The 18,281-nt window shown below is 42.4% G+C and overlaps 1 protein-coding gene across 1 annotated transcript in view; it reads left to right on the top strand.

Moving 5' to 3' along the window:
- The window catches only part of LOC106801185 (neurexin-3-like), a 439,076-nt gene extending 421,479 nt beyond the window's left edge, over positions 1-17,597 (top strand). Inside the window, exons 7-8 of the mRNA XM_087447773.1 lie at positions 12,526-12,964; positions 16,972-17,597. Coding sequence (XP_087303899.1) covers positions 12,526-12,964; positions 16,972-17,597 — 1,065 coding nt within the window. The remainder of the gene's footprint in view (positions 1-12,525; positions 12,965-16,971) is intronic.
- Positions 17,598-18,281: the final 684 nt, after the last annotated feature.

Here is an 18,281-nt window from a genome sequence, read left to right as displayed (position 1 = left end):
CCTCTGGAGACTCTAGGGGAGAATCTATTCCTTGCCTCTTCCAGTTTCTGTAGCCAGGGACATTCCTTGACTTGTGGCTGCATCCTTCCAATCTCTCCTCCCCCTTCACATTGCCTTCTTCTCTGTGTGTGTGTCTAAGTTCCCTCTGACTCCCTCTTATACAGATGCAGGTGATTGCATTTAGAGCCCACCTGGGTGATACAGCATACTCTCACCTCAAGACCCCTAACCACATTTGCAAAGACCCCTTTCCAATAAGGTAATATTTACAGGTTCCAGGGATTAGGACCTGATGTCTTTGGGAAATATTATTCAAACTCCTATAGAAACAGATGTCTTTCCCTTTGCAGACTCAACGTGCTTAGTCTTCTAGGAACTTGATTTGCTTACAGGCATACCTCATGAGTAAACAGCTTTCAAACTGATGCCCCATTTAAAAGAAGCCAGGAGCTGCTGTCAGGAAGGGGCTAATTTAGGTCAGTTTCATGCCACTAGGCAGGCGTCTATGGTAACATTCCCAGATCTCATTATGAAAATAAACAATATTTATTGAGGAGTTGATTAAGTAACTACAAGTGCTGGTTGGAGTTCTTGGCAGGTCAGCAGTGGCAGCCAATTCCTATGATCTGGCTCTGTTTTGGGTGGATCATGGTCCGGTTCTGGGGGAACAGGTGTGCTCAGCTGGCCTGGCACTCACTCTTCTGTGTCCAGCAGTAGCTTTTCCATCTGTTTCATCAGGAGGGTCACAAAGGATCTAGGTGGTCACTGGGAGAGGAATTGAGGTGGTATCAAGAGAGAGGAAGAGGTCTGGAGTGGGCCACCCCTGCAAGGTCAGAGCAGGAACTTCCCCAATTTTTGAATTAGGGAAGAATTTCAGTAGTTGAGCTTGGGATGCAGACACTTCCTGGCTCCTCTGTATCTCCGTTGCATCTCTGTCATGTAGCCTAAGGAACAGCATGGACCCCAGGAGAGATCTTCTGCAAGGCCTTGACAGGTGCTCGTGAACACACTTCCCTCAGTGTGCCTGCCTGACTGTAACCTGACAGCCTAGCCACAGGCAGGATAGACCACCATTTCTAGTGACTCTTTTATAGTTCAACCAGCTGGGAAGCTGGATTAAAGGAGGGATCTTAAAGAAACCTCGATTTCTTTGCTGTTGTATAGAGGCAGGATAGTAATAGTTATTGAGTGAACAGTCTCTCAAGCCACACTTACCTGCATTTCATTCTGGCTTCACTACATAACAGCAGTGTGACTTTATGCAGATATTAAAATTTAAATGCTTTAAAAGGAAGATAATAGTAACCAACACTTACCATGTGCCAGGAGCTATTCTAAGCACTTTACGTATACGTAATCTTCTAATCCTCACAACCACCCTATGAGGTAAGTGTACTATTATTCTCTCACTTCAAAGAAGAGGAAACTGAGGTACAGAGAGGTTAAGTAACCTGTCTGTGTTACACAGTAACAGGCATCAAAGCAAGGATTTGAATCCAGATAGTTTGACTTCAGTAAATTGCCTCTTAATCGTGGTTTATGCTGCCTCTCCTGCCTCGGGTTGTTGTGAGGATCAAATAGGGTGGCCATCCACTCCACATGGTCTTGGAAGTTCTGGGTTACATCTGTTCTCCTGGTGAATTATTAATAGTACCCTCTTTTACTCTCAAAGGTAGTGTCATATCTTGGTTTAGATAATTATCACTTGAGGATTAAATAATTGTATGCCACATACTAAGAATAATGCCTGGCCCATAGGAGGCCCTCCGCTAATGTTAGCTCCTGCTACTTTTCTATTTCTACTACCATCAGCACCACCACAGCCACCCACAATCATCCCAAATCTGGGAGGCTTAGAGCTAGAGGGTTAACTCAGGTTCTGCAAATGCACATCATGGAAGCCACCATTCCCATTCGCACACCCATCTCAGACATTGCTCATTGGTCACAGCACAGCAATCTTTCCGACTTCGTGTCCTAGCCACTCTTAATTGATCAAAATTGGCATGTGAAATTAAAATTATTTTCCATACCTAGTTTCATTGAATCTAAGAATCCAGGAGCCCACTGTATAGAGAATCTGAATTTAAACTGAGCTTGTGGGTTTCTCCATTTATATTGAAACTTACTTCATTCCTAAAAGTGATAATGAATTTTGGACCTCTTGAAGCATCATTTATCCCTTTCCTCCAATATTCCTCACTGCCAGTTCTCTATCATTTCTCCCTCTAAAAGAATTCTAATTCATCATAATTTCCTATCCTCTGCCTATAATTTAATATCTTATGATAAAAGACCATTGAAATCCTATAGAAATGGACATAATATAAATATGGAGAAGGAGTGAGTCATTATAGGAATTATAGTTGACACTTAAGACCCAAGACTTAGAAAAGCTATCTTTAAATGTGATTTGTGTAACTGGTAGTGAAATTCACTTCAGGTTGGTTTTGCAAAGCATAAGGGACATCTAGTGGTTACCCAGGTCTCTCCAGATTCTCTAAAGGTAATGTAAAGTCATAGGTGTAAGTATTGGGGCTAAATACCATCACCTGGAAAGGTAGTCCCAAGAACGAAGAGGGGCTCCTTTGTTGCATGACTATTTTGAAGTTGACAAAAGATAAAGAAACATGTTCAGAAAAAAATCAATTTGAGTTCTTGCATTTCTAGATATATTATTGTTAGCTTGAACCCAACTCTTATTTGCTGTCTTTTGCACCAGGTTGGAAATGATTCTGTTATCAGCTACCTGCCAGCCTGGCATATTCTTCCTATCACTTCCCCCACCTCTTCTGCTGATTGCAGAGGGACTCTTTGGACCACTTTGAAAAGCCATCTGATTAGAGCCTTCATTAGGCTAGAAGCAGAGCTGCTTAGCAGGCCAGGCAAGAAGTAGTTTGCAATTGCTTCTGACAGGCAGATCTCCTTCTTTGGAAGTTGCTTGGCCATCAGAAAGCCATACAGCTCTGGTCCATGAGTACTTTGTATAAATGAATGGGCTTCACTTTATAAGAGGATAAACTACAAAGCCCCTGTGTGAACTTGCCTTCTTAGCCCCAGAGTGTCCTCCCAGAACTTACCTATTGGTCAGCATCTCTTAGTAGAATTTGTCGCTATCCATGGTTCTGAACTCACTGCTTCTGTCTTCTGTGCTGCCTAGAATACTTGCTTTTCTCATATGCTACTATTATTTCTAGCCAACTATGTTAGACTTCTTGAAGGTTCTGTTTCATTGAATCTTTTTATAGTATTTTCCCCTGTTCTTCTTCCTTTGTGCCTTTCATATAATTTCTTTCTCCAAAAGCTATTTGGCATTCCTACTGTAATCTATCTTCTTTCAGGGTAGTTGGTGGCAGCCATAAGTTGCTAGCTACTGCCAACAGCTTCATTAATGGGGATGCATTCTTGCTTTTTTGACTCTGGGTACAGAGGATAAAGGCTCTGAGGTACTGTTTCAAAAGCTCCATGTGTTTTCTATGGCCGTCCAAGCTACAATGTCATGAAGAGGTGGACAGCAGTCCCTTAACATACTCCAGAGTGGGAGGCAGTGTTGGTGCTGAGCTTTGTCAGCCAATCTCTTAGAGTACCTTGCTAGAATTTGTGATAGTTTTTTGCTTTTTCTTCTATTAGTGTTCTGCCAAGACACACAAACTAAGGACAGTTGCTACTCTGGGGTACAGAACTGTTCATACTGATAGCCTTAACATACAAACACATTTGCTAAGCATACACCTAGGGAAAACTCAACTAAATATTCAGTGGTTTCATCAAATTCTTTTTAACTGTAATACTTTAGCTTTCTACCTTCTCATCTCATCACTTATTGTCAAGCAGAATGAATGCAGAGGCTTCTTTCTGCATTATAGTTCTCATTGACTTAGAGGAATCAGGAAGTAGTATTTGTGGTCTTCCTTGCCCTTCTTCCTCCCCATTCTTCCACATCCTCCTACAAACATGTACTGACTTTGTGTCAGGTACTGGGATAAGCACTAGGAGACACAGAGAAGAAAGGCACAATTTCCGCCACTTGAGAAGCTATAATTGCATGAGATAGTCAATTATAGCACAACATGATAAATTCTATGACAGCAGTTAGAACATGGAGCCATGGGATCAGAGAGGAGGAAGTCAGCTCTGGGTGGGAGTGGCATGAGCAAGAATGTTGTAAAAGGATTCCCAAAGGGAGTTATACCTGAACTATTCCTCAAGTGTTGAACAGTAGTTATCGAGATAGATAATTCAGGTAAAGCTTATCCTTGAGATGGTTTATTGGAAGAACGCAGAACTTTGGCAAGGCTGGTGATGATGAGGTGGGGACTAGATCAGGAAGAGTCTTTTATGTAATGTTTAAAAGTCTGTCTTTGATTCTGAAGTTGATAGAGAACCATTGAAGGGTTTTAGGCCTAGAATGACATGTTATCCCCAGGGAAAACAGTGAGAGGATTAGAGTCACTTCTAGTCCTCAGAATAAAAATAACAGTAGATTCATAGTGATTCAGGAAGGCACCTTTTAAATGTTGTCACCTTTCTAATGAAGGTGTAATGTTGTCAGTTTCTAATGAAACTGCTAAAGGTTTCCTTTCTACTCTAATGGTTCCCTTTTTTTCCTAATTGCATAATGTCCATATTTTTAGAGCTTTTCATAATCAGGTACCACCTACTCATCTGATCTTAGTTTCTCTGCTTTGTGACATGTAACATTCTAGTCAGGTTGGTGCCCTCATCAAATATTCTAAGACAGAATGAAATGTAGGAGCTCACTGGGTAGGTCTGTTTAGTACTTATGTAAATGCAAGAAGCTAGAGTGTATATTTATTGAGTCTCTGCTGTGTGCCAGGTACTGTGCTAACCACTGGGGATGCATTAGTTACCACAACAGAAACATACAGCTTCAGTGTTTATGAAGCTTGCAGTCTAGAGGACCATAACAGTGCCATTCCTGGAAAGCAAAGGGAAGAGAAATACAATCTGAGTCAAGTTTCTGATCACAGGCCCTTGCATATTCATTAATTGGAGTGAAAATATATCTCACTCCAATTCTGATATAAAACATATCCCCCCTTTAAGCATCCTCCAACATTTCCTAAGCATGTTGGTGACAGGTATTATACCTCATGTTCCTTTGTATCCTCCGGGGCCTAGAGCTAAAGGTATAGTGGTTATTTAACACATTTACATGGATTTAGTTGTATCCTAAATACACTACAAACTTGATTGACTGAAAATTTTTTCTATGGGATACATGAACATCCTGATCAGCCTTTTAACTGAATAAAAGTCCTAAGAGGGCCGGCCCCGTGGCTTAGTGGTTAAGTGCACGCGCTCCGCTACTGGTGGCCCGGGTTCGGATCCGGGGGCACACTGACACACCGCTTCTCTGGCCATGCTGAGGCCGCGTCCCACATACAGCAACTAGAAGGATGTGCAACTATGACATACAACTATATACTGGGGCTTTGGGAGAAAAAATGGAGGAGAATTGGCAATAGATGTTAGCGCAGAGCCGGTCTTCCTCAGCAAAAAGAGGAGGATTAGCATGGATGTTAGCTCACTGTGATTGTGCCAAGGGTTGGAAATCTTTTTCAACTTCTTAGTGTCTTCATCTGTAGTTGAACATAAACTTATCTAATCATTTCCTTTCACAAAGAATCCATCAGGCAAATAAATGTCTAAGTCTTGAGTGCAGATGGTAATGACTTGCATTATTGGCAAGGCTCTTGGGCTGCACCCATGGCCATTTGATTCATGAGGGCAGAGTAACTGACTGGTCCACAGCTCTCTCTCTCTCTCTCTCTCTCTCTCTCTCTCTCTCTCCGTGTGTGTGTGTGTGTGTGTGTGTGTGTGTGTGTGTCTCTCTCTCTCTGGCTGTACTGCATACATGCCCAGATGGCTTGATGCTTTCTTCAAAATGAGGAAGAGACTGAGGACTTTACTGGTTCAACATCAGTTTGCGTGAGTTTTTCCTGTGGTTTTCTTATTATTCCAGCTTGTCCCGTTTATCTCTTACTGACGACTCTCTTACAAATGGGACCATAGATCAGAGATTATAAACTGGTGGTCTCTGGTGAGATCCAGCTTACAGATATGTTTTGTTTGAACCACGGTGTGTTGGATCACAGAACATTTTAAAAATTTAATTAACTGCCAACATTCTACTACTAGTTTTGACTTTATCTGGAGTCTTTTTGACCTTCATTTTGAGGTCTAGAACTTAGATGTTTTTTGGTTCCTGGTTGGCAAGTCTGAAACTCCGTTCCCATTTTTTGTTTCTGGTGCTTAGTTTTTATCCTTGGCAGATCCTGACCACAGCTAACAGAATATAAAGCATTAAAATGGTGGTATCCATGGTATGTAGCTGTTGGGACTTGGAGCCTCAGGTTGGATGTCAGCTGTAGCTCAGCAAGCAGAGCTTGTTTACTGACCCCTGTTAGCAAGACCAGAGATGCAGATGTGGCCCTGCCACGACAAATATTAGGTTCTTCTGACTTTGGAAGCTAAGAGGACCATCTGCTGTCACATTTGTGCTTGGACTTCGCTGTTGGAGTTTGGTCAGTGGTATGCTCTGATAGAAAATGTTGTTAATGATAATGAGTCCTAAATCTGTGCATGTGTTTGATGTGTGTGTGTGTGTGTGAGAGAGAGAGAGAGAGAGAGAGAGAGAGAGAAACAAACAAGGAATGACCACCATTAGGCATTTACATATATTATAAATGCCACCTTAGGCAATTATATATAAAAATTTTTAATTTTTATTTCTACTTCGGAGTTTGTTGAATCCAGAGTCTGTCACGAGTTCCAGCCCTATCTCTTGAGCTGACAGTTGGCTTAGAACTTATCCTCAGAGAGAATCTTTCCTTCCCAATGATTCCATGCCAGGCTATCCTATCTATTGATTTAGTTCCAGCTTTTCACAGAAAATAACAAAATTAATAGTGATAACTACCATTTATTGAGTGCTTATGAAGCACCAGGAAATGTGTCAAGTACTTCTCTCTATGATAATATTTCCTTATTTATTTCTTACAACCCTGTGAAGTGAGACTTGTTATCTGCATTTTACAGTTGTAGAACCTGAGGCTGAGACCAGTTAACTATTTCATCCAAGGTCACATAGCTGGCAAGGGTGGAGCATAACTCAAACCCCGGTTAGTAAGACTGTGAGGTCCGTGATCTTAACCACTGCCCTGTACTGCCACTTGAGTCCAACATCCAATTTAATGAAGATATGAGCATTTGTTAAGCACCTGTACAGCTAGGTGTTATTTCAGGTTTTAAAAGATGTAATGCCTATTTTTTCTGATAAACTGGTTTGAGATCTACTGAAAAGACAAGATCTGTGCTTATTCAAAGAAAACAAGGTTGAGTGTTTTGAGTGACAAATGAGTGGAGCAGACAGTTCACAGGAGGGAGAATCACAGCAGACCAGAGTCACCAGTTGCCTGAAGGACAGAGGGGAAGAGGGGTAGAGAAAGTAGGATGTGTGATTCTGTGGCAACCCCAGAAGCAAGATTCTTTCCCAATGCTTCTTATTTATGCTTTTACCCAGAGTAGGAATGGTACACGATAATAAGATTAGTCCAAAAGTTTATCTAGAAGCTGCACCATCCTGAAAGCTGAAGAGAAAAAGCTCATTTCATTATTATCTATTGTCAAAGGATTAAATTTGGGTGGGGGATAAATGTATCTTTGTCTTTGTCTTGTCTGTAAACTGCTCCACACGTAGGTATAAATTTGAAAGGCTTTATTGGGATTTGTAGTCAACGCTGTTCCACATCAAGGCACCCTGACAGTGGCTTCCCACTGTTCTGTTTTGTCTAGCTTAGACGCTTCACTTCAGAGAATGTCCCTCAGTGTCCTGACCTTCAAACGTCCTCCACTGACCTGGATCGGAGCAATGGCGCTCAGTCACCAAGTGATGGACCTATAACTGACGATCTTACAAGCTGACCTAGTGGTTTTTATTGAAATTGTCCTATAGGTAGACCCACAGAGGATTAAAGATGCTTTAAAAATGAGGGACAAGAAAGGCCAGGTGGTAAATCTCCTTTTCTTCCACAGGAGAAACAGTACCAAGAGGCCATCTGGACACTTTAGGACACATGCCCACACTCCCCCATTCCATCTAGTTTCCTTGCTCGAGTGCATATGGATGTGGCATTTATAACAGAATAGATGGAAACATGTTCTCAGGAAGCTGAAAACAGAGTGGTCTGGGATAAGATGGAAGAGGGGGAAAAGAAATGCTTCTGTGAGCTGGGACTGTCTCTACCCCTTAGATTCATTCTTGTGCACGTGCCATATACCTCAAGCGCCAGGAAAGAGCATCATGAAAAGTGCATCATGTAGATGAAAATAGTCTCTCCTTTTTGCAGCCATGGCAAGTGGTTTGGGCAATAGGGCAGACAGCTTCGTCACTGGCAGGCAATATAAGGATTCTAAGTTTATCAAATGGCGGGGATCAGCAAGGACCAGAGTAGACAGCGGTGGCCTGGAATGGGTTTGGATATAGATTTTGGTGAAGAGGAACCATTTAAAGAGGTTGGAGAGGAGAGGAAAGCACTATAGCCTGGGAAACCTGGTGAGCAAAGATGCAGAAGCCCTAACACCTGAGTTCATACAGAGGCCTCTAAGGTGACTCCTGAGTGGGGAGGATTAGGAATTCATTAGAGGGGGACACACCAGGTGTGAAGGGCTTCACACATCAGGGTGGAGCTGGGTGTGGTTTTTGTGCTTGACTGAGGGGTTTCTGCTCTATGGGTAGACAGGGACTACAAGACAGCCTAGAAACTGCCACCCTGGGATCATGGTCTTGTGCCAGTGCAGAGAGATCTGGGTTCAAGTCCTGGTCATGCTCTTAAAGGGCTTTGTGATCTCAGGTATACCTATCCCCTTTGAGCCTCATTGCTGTAAAATGGCGCTGATGCCACCTATTTCATTTGCTTAATGTGGATGATATACAATAATTTTTTTACAGTGTCTGGCACATAGGAGCCTCTCAATAGGTGGTAACTATTTTTATTATATGGCTCCTGCTCTCATAGCTTGCTTTATTCCTGGTATTGTTTCTGTGTGCCTCTGTGTCAAAGATTATATTCTGAGAGAGTCTGTCTTAACTCTGAGACTCTGTCTTCAACTATTTTACTGTCTGGCCTCCTAAACATGAGCTGCAAGTCCAAATAGCAGTCTTTACAAGCCCATTGGTGGGGAAGTAAGACCAGCTTGTCACTCTTTGTGACTCTGCCTGTCTGCCTCCCAGGCTGTGTGACATCTTCCCCCATGGAGAGCTGTTTCCACTTTGTCTTTAATTGCTTCTCATTGGGGTGACTTGTCAGCCAAGGCTGCTTTCTGTCACTTGATGCCACATCTCTTCCTAGTTCAGTCATCAGGCAGGGACTTTCATTTAGTTGAAAATCTGATTTTGCAGATAACACTGTACCAGACACTAATTTGCCTTGTAAGGGGGTCCAGCAGGGTTTCTTGCCTCCACGCCCTACCCAAGTGCTGGTACACTTCTACATGGCTGTGACCATCATCCTGCACTGGGCAGGTACGTGGGTGGGGAAGACAAGGATTCCAAGCAATAGAGTTCTCAATTGAGTATCACTGGGCTACAAGACCCCTGCCCCTCTGGCCCTTTAGGAGATCCTCAGCAGAACCTTAGTTCAGGCCCCTGTCATTTTCCAGCAGAACCCCAAAACTGCTGGAGACAAAGGTTTGATTTCTTTCTAGGTTTGTGTACCAGCTTAGGATTTTCTATGTTCTACCATGCTTAACATCCCACTTCATCTTGATAACAGCCTAGGGAAACATAGGGCAGTTCCTAGAATAGGTATTGAGGCTCCTGCCTTTGGAAACGAGTGAAATGAGACTCAGATAGGTTACCCAACTGTCAGTGAGAAAGGTGTGGAAACTCCATATAAATAGACAAGTAATTTCAGGGCCGTGGAGCAGATAGAGAGCTCACCTTCAAAGAGCTTTTGAAAGAAGTCTGGTTATCTTTCTCCAGCCAATTTCTGGCCCTGATTCTCCTGTCTGTCTCTCCAGAAATCTGCATTCTAGTATTCACCTTCTGTCCCCGTCTCGGCTATGTACCCTTCTCACAGAAGAGTTCCTCTTCACAGGACCCCGCATCCCTTTTTCTTTTTTCCTTCTGCTCCTGCAAGGATGCCTGAGCTCTCTTTCCATTTGTTGTTCCATGGAGCCAAGCTTCTGTCTGTCCTTTTGGGATGAGCCATTGTTATACATTAATAATTAACCTTTACAAGGAGCTCTAGTAGTAGACATTTAACCCAAATACAGAGAAAGCCAGAGTTTGGTTATGACAGAGAGATCTCACATGCTGGGGCATAATAGTGGGAGTTAGGAGAAGCTGCCAGTCATTAAACTTTTATTGTTTCTTTTCTGGTTCATTCACTGAGTGATTGCCTAAGGATCTTGCAGTATTTCCCCTTTGCACACGGTCAGTCCAGTAGAGCTAAGATGAGAAATTCAGCTTTTGAATTGGGAAGTTGGACGTGCATGACTTTCCACATAATAGTAAAGATGAGCTTCATGGATGCTGCTAGTGGGACCTAGTTCCAAGAGAGTGTCTATGGTGGTAAAGCACATGGACTCTGGAGCCCGAGCCTCTGGGTTCAAGTATCGCTCTGCCACTTATTAGTGTGCCTGTGGGTTGGTTCCTTAACTACTCTCTGCGTCTGTTTCTGCATCTGTAAAATGGAGGAATGATGGTAAGTATCTCAAATGGGCATTATCAGGATCTAATAGATGGTAGGCTTTAAATCCTTAGCATAGTACCTGGTAGTAGGTGCTCAGTAAATATTAGTGTCATTATTCTTTTCAGTGCCATTGACTATGGTTAAGCCTGTGGTCAAGGTCATACAGCAGGTGAATCATTTTCAATTCTTTTTCATTAGTTATATATTAAAAGGCAAACAGCTCTGCTGGATTCTCTCCTAGTGATGGGGGAGAGAAGGGAAACAGATCTACAGCTGGATGTTAGGGATTAAATGATATGTCCTGGAATGACCCATCCAATTAACTTTTTATCACTGAGATGGATTGTAAGACTTATTTTAGTACTTAAGACTTGTTATTTTACTGAAAATGGAGATGACAATACAACCTTCTGTGGGCTATAGAAAGGATGAAATGAGATTAACAACTACACCACCCACCCCAAAATAGCTGAGATTTTTATGTCTTTACTATGTGCCATTTCTAAGTGCTCTACATGTGTTAACTCATTTCACTCTTATGAAATAGTTTACTCCTATGTTCCCATTTTCAGAGGAGAAACCAGACCAAGATAAGTTAAATAACTTTGCCAAGGTCACACAGCTTATAAGTAATGGATGTGGGATTTGAACCTAAATCTGTATCCTGACTTAGAATTTGAATAAGGTAATGTAAAAGACATAGCAAAGTGGTTTGCATAATCAATACTCAATGTCAGCCCTTTCCCTTCCATTTTTTTTTCTGTTTATTCTATAGATGTGACATTGCCTAGAGATCAGAGGACTGAGACCCATCCCAGGGCACTGCATCAAAATTCAGTTCTAATGATAACAAAACCTTTTTGAAATTTTAATTTTGGGAAATAAGATTAATCCCTGTTTTTTGAGTATTACACCAGGTTTAGAAAGTCATAATAGATTTTGTTGTGTTTTAGGGTGTTTCATTCTCCCACTATATGCATATAGAGGGCACACACAATGTGCAACAAAACACTGATCTCCTACCCCATGAACTCTTAACACTCCATCATTTTCTTTAAGTAACACATCCACACATTAAAAAAAAAATCAAATAATGTAACAGGATATACGGTGAAAAGTAAGTATCCCTTTCACTCCTAAGTATTAGTCCCACAAATCCACTCCCCAGTCACAATTTTATAGTTTCTTATATTTTCTTCCAAAGACATTTTATGCGTATACGAGCATATATGCATATAACACACCCCCAGACAAACATGCTTTACACAATGCTAACATAATGCACACTCTGTCCTGTTCTTTGCTAATTTCACTTACAAATCTTACTTGGAGAGCATCCACATCAAAAGCGGGAGCATGACCTCGTTTTTAAGGGCTGCATAATAGTCCATCATAAAGATGTGCCATGTGATATTGATGGTCACTTAGGTTGTTTCTAGTCTTTTCCTAACTAAAGACACTTCAGTAAATATCTTTGTATGTAAGTATTTGCATCTGTGTAACTCAATCTCTCTTGATTTCTACTTGCAAGCTTATATTGTATAACTTTCTGACAACACAAAAAATTGGCCAGAAGGAGACAAACAAAAGAATATAATGAAATTATGGAAGCTTATTCAGGGCTTGTGTGCAGCCCAGAGGTCTCTTCAGATGCTTTTTCAAATGCTGTATCTCATGTTTCTTATATAGTTTCAGATTATTGTGTCCTGAAGCCTCTTTCTGGGTCATTTTCCTGGTTGCCCAGTGAGCGATGGATGGTTACTGTTTGCGAGATTGATTCATATGGTACTTGTTTGGTTTTTGACAGGTTGTTTATAAGAATAATGACATCCGTCTGGAGCTGTCTCGCCTGGCCCGGATTGGGGACACCAAGATGAAAATATATGGCGAAGTTGTATTCAAGTGTGAGAATGTGGCCACACTGGACCCAATCAACTTTGAGACCCCCGAGGCTTATATCAGCTTGCCCAAGTGGAACACCAAACGCATGGGCTCCATCTCGTTTGACTTCCGCACCACCGAGCCCAACGGCCTGATCCTCTTCACTCACGGCAAGCCCCAAGAGAGGAAGGATGCTCGGAGCCAGAAGAACACCAAGGTGGACTTCTTTGCCGTGGAACTCCTCGATGGCAACCTGTACCTGCTGCTTGACATGGGCTCGGGCACCATCAAAGTGAAAGCCACTCAGAAGAAAGCCAACGATGGGGAATGGTACCACGTGGACATTCAGCGAGATGGCAGATCAGGTAGGAAGAGGAAGGGTGTGTGACTGAGAAGAGAAGAAAGCTGCTGCTTCTCCATTTGTTTCCTGGCTTTACATTTTTTAATTTTAATCTTTGCACTTGCATGCTTGTTGATTCTTTTGCTGTTCTCTTTAATGGTTGTAGTAAGATTATGCTTCTGAACAAGACACCTGTCTCATTGACTGCTCACATTCTCCTCCTCATCGCCCCTGTCACTCACTGCACAATCGTCTCTGTGATAGCTCCGAGACCCTGGAGCTAAGGATGGTTTTACAAGTAGCATTTCCACTGCTACCAAAGCGACTGTCATGTTACTGGTGTGATGGGTTTTTTCTCCTCTTTTCTTCTTATTCTCCCTTCTCTCATCACCATGGAAACCAATTGTGACATCACAGATGCCGCAGTATGTGATTACTCTCTAGGATAAGCTTCACTGTGAAAGAGTTTATGCAACAATACACCCTTCAATAATTGGCAAGTGTCATGTTTCAGGGAAAAATTATGACAAGAAAGGGAAAGGCAAATTGATTTTTCCTGAAGTCATGTTCAATTTAAAGCCTTCCTTTGGTGTGAAAGCCTATATTTCACTCTTTGCTCCGACCTCACTAACTCTCCCATCCTCTTCATAACCTTTTACATTTGGTTTAAATGGCTTTGTTTGTTTCTGCAGCCGCAGATCAAACAAGCTAGCCCCAGGCAGTACATAGCCGCTCTGGAATAGTAACAAAGAGAGAGGGAGGAAAAAAAAAAGCACAAATAGAGAGTCTGGAGCTTTTGAATGCCTGAACAGTCTGCCTAGCTTTCTATGGACCATGTGGCAATGAAGGTCACATTCTGTGCCTTCAGAAAGGGCATTTCACCCAGCGTGGTAATTAGAGCATTTGAATCTCACACTTATTTTTTGATTCTTCATTGAGGTAGTATTATACTCAAGAAAGATCTTGGCTATATTTGCCATATTTTTAAGGATTCTCTCTCCTGGTAAACACACAAAAAGGTCTTCCATTTGGACATTTTCTTTCTGGGTGCATTTGGCCAATAATAAAAAGCAGTAGGTTTCCCCAAAAGGCTATAGCCAGGAATGGCTGAGCTTTGTGGGGATGGATTTTCTATATAATTCCAGAGCTAGAGGGATGATGGAGATGAGCAATGTTGCCCTTAGGAGGAGCTGGAATGGTTCTGTGCAGAGGACAGATGGGTGGCAGATTGCAGCCCTGAATGGTTTAGTGCCCAGCAGGATGCTTTATTGATTGCCTGAAATCTGATCGGAACCAGGAGGTTTCAAATTAAATGTGGTTGTTGAGCAAGAATGAACAGTTAGAGCTTTTTTAACAGAAAAGTATACAAAACTTAATTTCTCTAGAGGTTGAATCTTTCTCTTTCTCTTTCTAAGTTTATCCATAACATGACAGCAGAGGCAGAGCCAGAAAGCTGTCCCAGAATTATAAAGGAAACACTCCTGTTGGTTTTTAAGACCATGAGTTTTGGGTCTCTGGAGTTCAGTCATGGTTGATGGGGTTTCATGATTGACTAACCTAGACCCTGACACAGCTTAAAGGTTACCTATCTGTGTCACAGGCAGGCTAGAACACGCAAAATTGCCGTATGTCTACTTCTGTTTATTCCCAACACTGATTGCTTTCTCAAGTAGGGCAATTATTTTGTTTTGTTAGAACCACCAGTGGACCCATCTTCAACAAATATGTTTGGATTTCAGAAGCGTTGAATTTCATACCTGGCAGCTATAGCATTGGCCAATACTTTGAAACACTGATAAATTTGATCAAAGCCTATAAAAATTTACTGAGTAAACTAATAAGTGTCCCATGAAAGCAGCATAATGTAAAATTTTAATATGATCTATTAAACTTCATTTCTTCATGAAAGTATTTTCTCATATGTTGTTTTTAGTTATAAATCTCTACTTAAATGAGTAGTTATCAGAACATCAGCGAATTCAAGTGTGATGCCTCCTTGCCTGCTCATCCTGAAGAATAACATGACTGAGAGGTGATCCCGAGAAACATTTATGATCACTCCCCAGTGGGGGACTGGTTCTTAAAACTTGATAAATGCATTGAAAACAGTTGTGGTCACACACGTAGAGGACAGATTTTCCTCAGGGTGTATTTAAGGCTCCAAAATTTAAATAGGTTCTGGGACTGTCCTTATTTGGGAATAGATGTTCTTCCCCTTTAGCTGGTGATCAGATTAGCTCCGTGGACATGTGGAGGGTAAAAAAAGCAAACTGTGCAAGAGAGAAGAACCAGACTCAAACCTCAGCTTCCTCATTTGTCAAACAGTGGAAATATTAACCCCTGCCTCACGAGATTGTTTTGAGGATCAAGTAGAGAAAAGCACATCAAGTACTTAAAGTGGTGGCCAGGACATTATTATTGTTGTGTAGGTTTTTAAAAGATTAAAAAGCAAAAAGGTAAAGCAGATTTCTTCAGGAAAAACTTCTAGGAGCCAGTAGGGGGAAGCATGCTGTTGGCTTAACCCTCCCAGTGGGCTCCTTAATGCCCTTTCTTGTTCCCCTGTGTTGACTTTGTAATTTAGAGTGCACTTCACATTCTTGATCTCCTTTGATCTTCTCAGCCCTTTGGGCTATCCTCTTCATAGCTGAGGGAATTGAGCCCTAGACAGAAGTGAAGGTGGGCTGATGGATGTCATGACCCAGTTATCTTGGTACCAATAAAGCACTTTAAGAATTCTAAATGATTTTTAAAATTTACGGCATAATGTTTAGATATTACCTTGATTTTGCAGTTTAGGAAACTGAGCTGTAAGATGGTTCAGGGACTGGCCTAGGATCTGAAGGCCATTTAGGATTAGAATCCCTGTTCCTAAGTGCCCAGGTCAGGCTCTAGGGTTACATCTTGTACAGTCTCATTTGATGGGGTCCATCATCCTGCTCCTGCCCGTGCCTGGTCTATCTCTCTGATGTTACTCCTGCTCACTCCCTCTTGCCTCCTCCACTGTAGCCACACTCCTGCCTACCCCAGGGCCTTTGTAGTTACCATTCCTTCCACCTGGCATCTTCTTCCACCCGGACTTTGCGTGGTTGGACCCTTCTCAACATTCTGGTTTCAGCTTGCCTGTCACCTGCTTAGAGAGGCCTTCACTGACTATACAATTTAAAGTAAAACCTATGGGCTGATACCAGGTACCCATTTTACTCTCTTCCTAGTACCTACCATTACCTAATTTCTCTTGTTTATTGCCTGATTTGTTTATTTTCTGTCCCTCTGCTCTGGAACATCAGCTGCATGGGAGCAGGGGCATGCCTGTCAAGTTCATCTCTGTGCCTGGAACTATACCAGAGACACAACAGGTGTTCAATACATATTTGTTAAGTGGAAAAATAAGGAATCATCTTTCAGTTAAAATTTATCAAAGGCAATGCCCAAAATATTCACTGGCAGGACTAGTGCATGGAGGGTTCCATCCTTTTGGGGATGGCGAGCCAGTGATGAAGACTCAGGCGAGCACTTAGAGTAAGAAGCCCTTTACATGTATGAACTCAGTTAATCATCACACCAACATGTGAGGTGGGGACAATTATTTTCCCATTTTACAGCTGAGGAAATTAAGGCCCAGGAAGGTGAAGTCATTTCCTCAAGGTTATTCAGCTAGTACATGGTACAGCTGGGATTTAAACACAGGCAGGAGCTGTGCTGCTCTCAACCTGTATGGTATGTGACCTCTCAGCCAACACTTTATGAAGAGAAAAGATATCATACTAGATACCAGGTCTCTGAGATTGTCCTGAATCCTCCTATGGGCCGGGCTGTCTTAGCTGGCAGAGATGGGAACCAAATGGCCTACCTCGTCCTTTCTACTGACTCACAGCATTTCACTCCCTTGCTTGCATCGTTCTCTCCTGGCCAGACAACACTAGTCTCAGAACTCACCTGCTTGGCTCCTGTCATTTGGTTCATCAATGGGCAACCTCACCTGCAATGCCAAGAGGGCTGTTAGCTCACTCTATTTTGGTCCTCCCATCCCAGGTACCATATCAGTGAACAGCAGGCGCACGCCGTTCACCGCGAGTGGGGAGAGCGAGATCCTGGACCTGGAGGGAGACATGTACCTGGGTGGGCTGCCGGAGAACCGTGCTGGCCTCATCCTCCCCACCGAGCTCTGGACCGCCATGCTCAACTACGGCTATGTGGGCTGCATCCGCGACCTGTTCATCGACGGGCGCAGCAAGAACATCCGGCAGCTGGCGGAGATGCAGAACGCTGCGGGCGTCAAGTCCTCCTGTTCACGGATGAGCGCTAAGCAGTGTGACAGCTACCCCTGCAAGAACAATGCTGTGTGCAAGGATGGCTGGAACCGCTTCATCTGTGACTGCACTGGCACCGGCTACTGGGGAAGAACCTGCGAAAGGGGTGAGTCGGCCCTCGTGGGTGGCATGCTGGGTCTAGTGGGGGTGACTACTGCAGCTGTGTCCCTGAATAGACCCACCTGTGCTTTCTTTGCTACCACAGGTGCCACCTTTGAACCGACCTGTGCTTTCTTTCTTCTAGAGAAGAGTTTTCTTGGGGTCACTGCTTTCCAGATCATGCCCTTTCTAGTTCTGGATACTTGGATTTGTTTGACTAGCGTTGGGTTACAGAAAGGGAAACTTTAGAGAAATATTACCATGATCATGATATTTTTTTGAGTAAGTATTAGACATCTTCTATTTATAGAGGGCAGATACTTCTCTCTTGGGATTCTGGATGGGCTAACCAACTGGCTGTTTGATTTGTTCATTTAATTCATGCTTTTTGATGCTTTCTATATACTAGCTCTTAGATTAGGCTTTAGAAATAACACTATTGAACAAGATAGATGCAGCCCTGTTCTCATGGAGCATGCCACCTAGTAGAATATTTAGCCATTAAATAATAATTACAAACATGGTGAGTATTATAAGAGGCAGTGTGATGTATTGGTTAAGAACATGAACTCTGGGGCTAGACTGCATGAGAAATCCGGCCCTCATGAAGTGATGTGAACCTTATCAAGATAATCAGTATCTTTGAGACTTGATTTCCTCATCTGTAAAATGAGGATAATCAGGTACCTACCTTACAAGATATTGGTGATGATGAAGTGAGTCATTAGGTTCCCGGACTACGGTAAACATTTAATAAATGTTAGTAACTGTTATAGTCATAGTTATTGTCATCAACATCATTAAAGGGAAAGTATGGAGAGGTTTGAGAGGTCTTTGCAAAGGGACCTAACATTCTGTAGGAGTTCATAGAAAGCTTCTGCGAGGAAGAAATAGGCAAGTTGAGACTTGAAATATGAATAGAAGTTAGCTTGG

This window comes from Ceratotherium simum, chromosome 24 (genome assembly GCF_057802395.1).
Source record: "Ceratotherium simum simum isolate JZ-2026a chromosome 24, ASM5780239v1, whole genome shotgun sequence".
In the NCBI taxonomy this organism is placed as follows: domain Eukaryota; kingdom Metazoa; phylum Chordata; class Mammalia; order Perissodactyla; family Rhinocerotidae; genus Ceratotherium; species Ceratotherium simum.
This window is presented reverse-complemented; position numbering and strand designations above follow the sequence as displayed.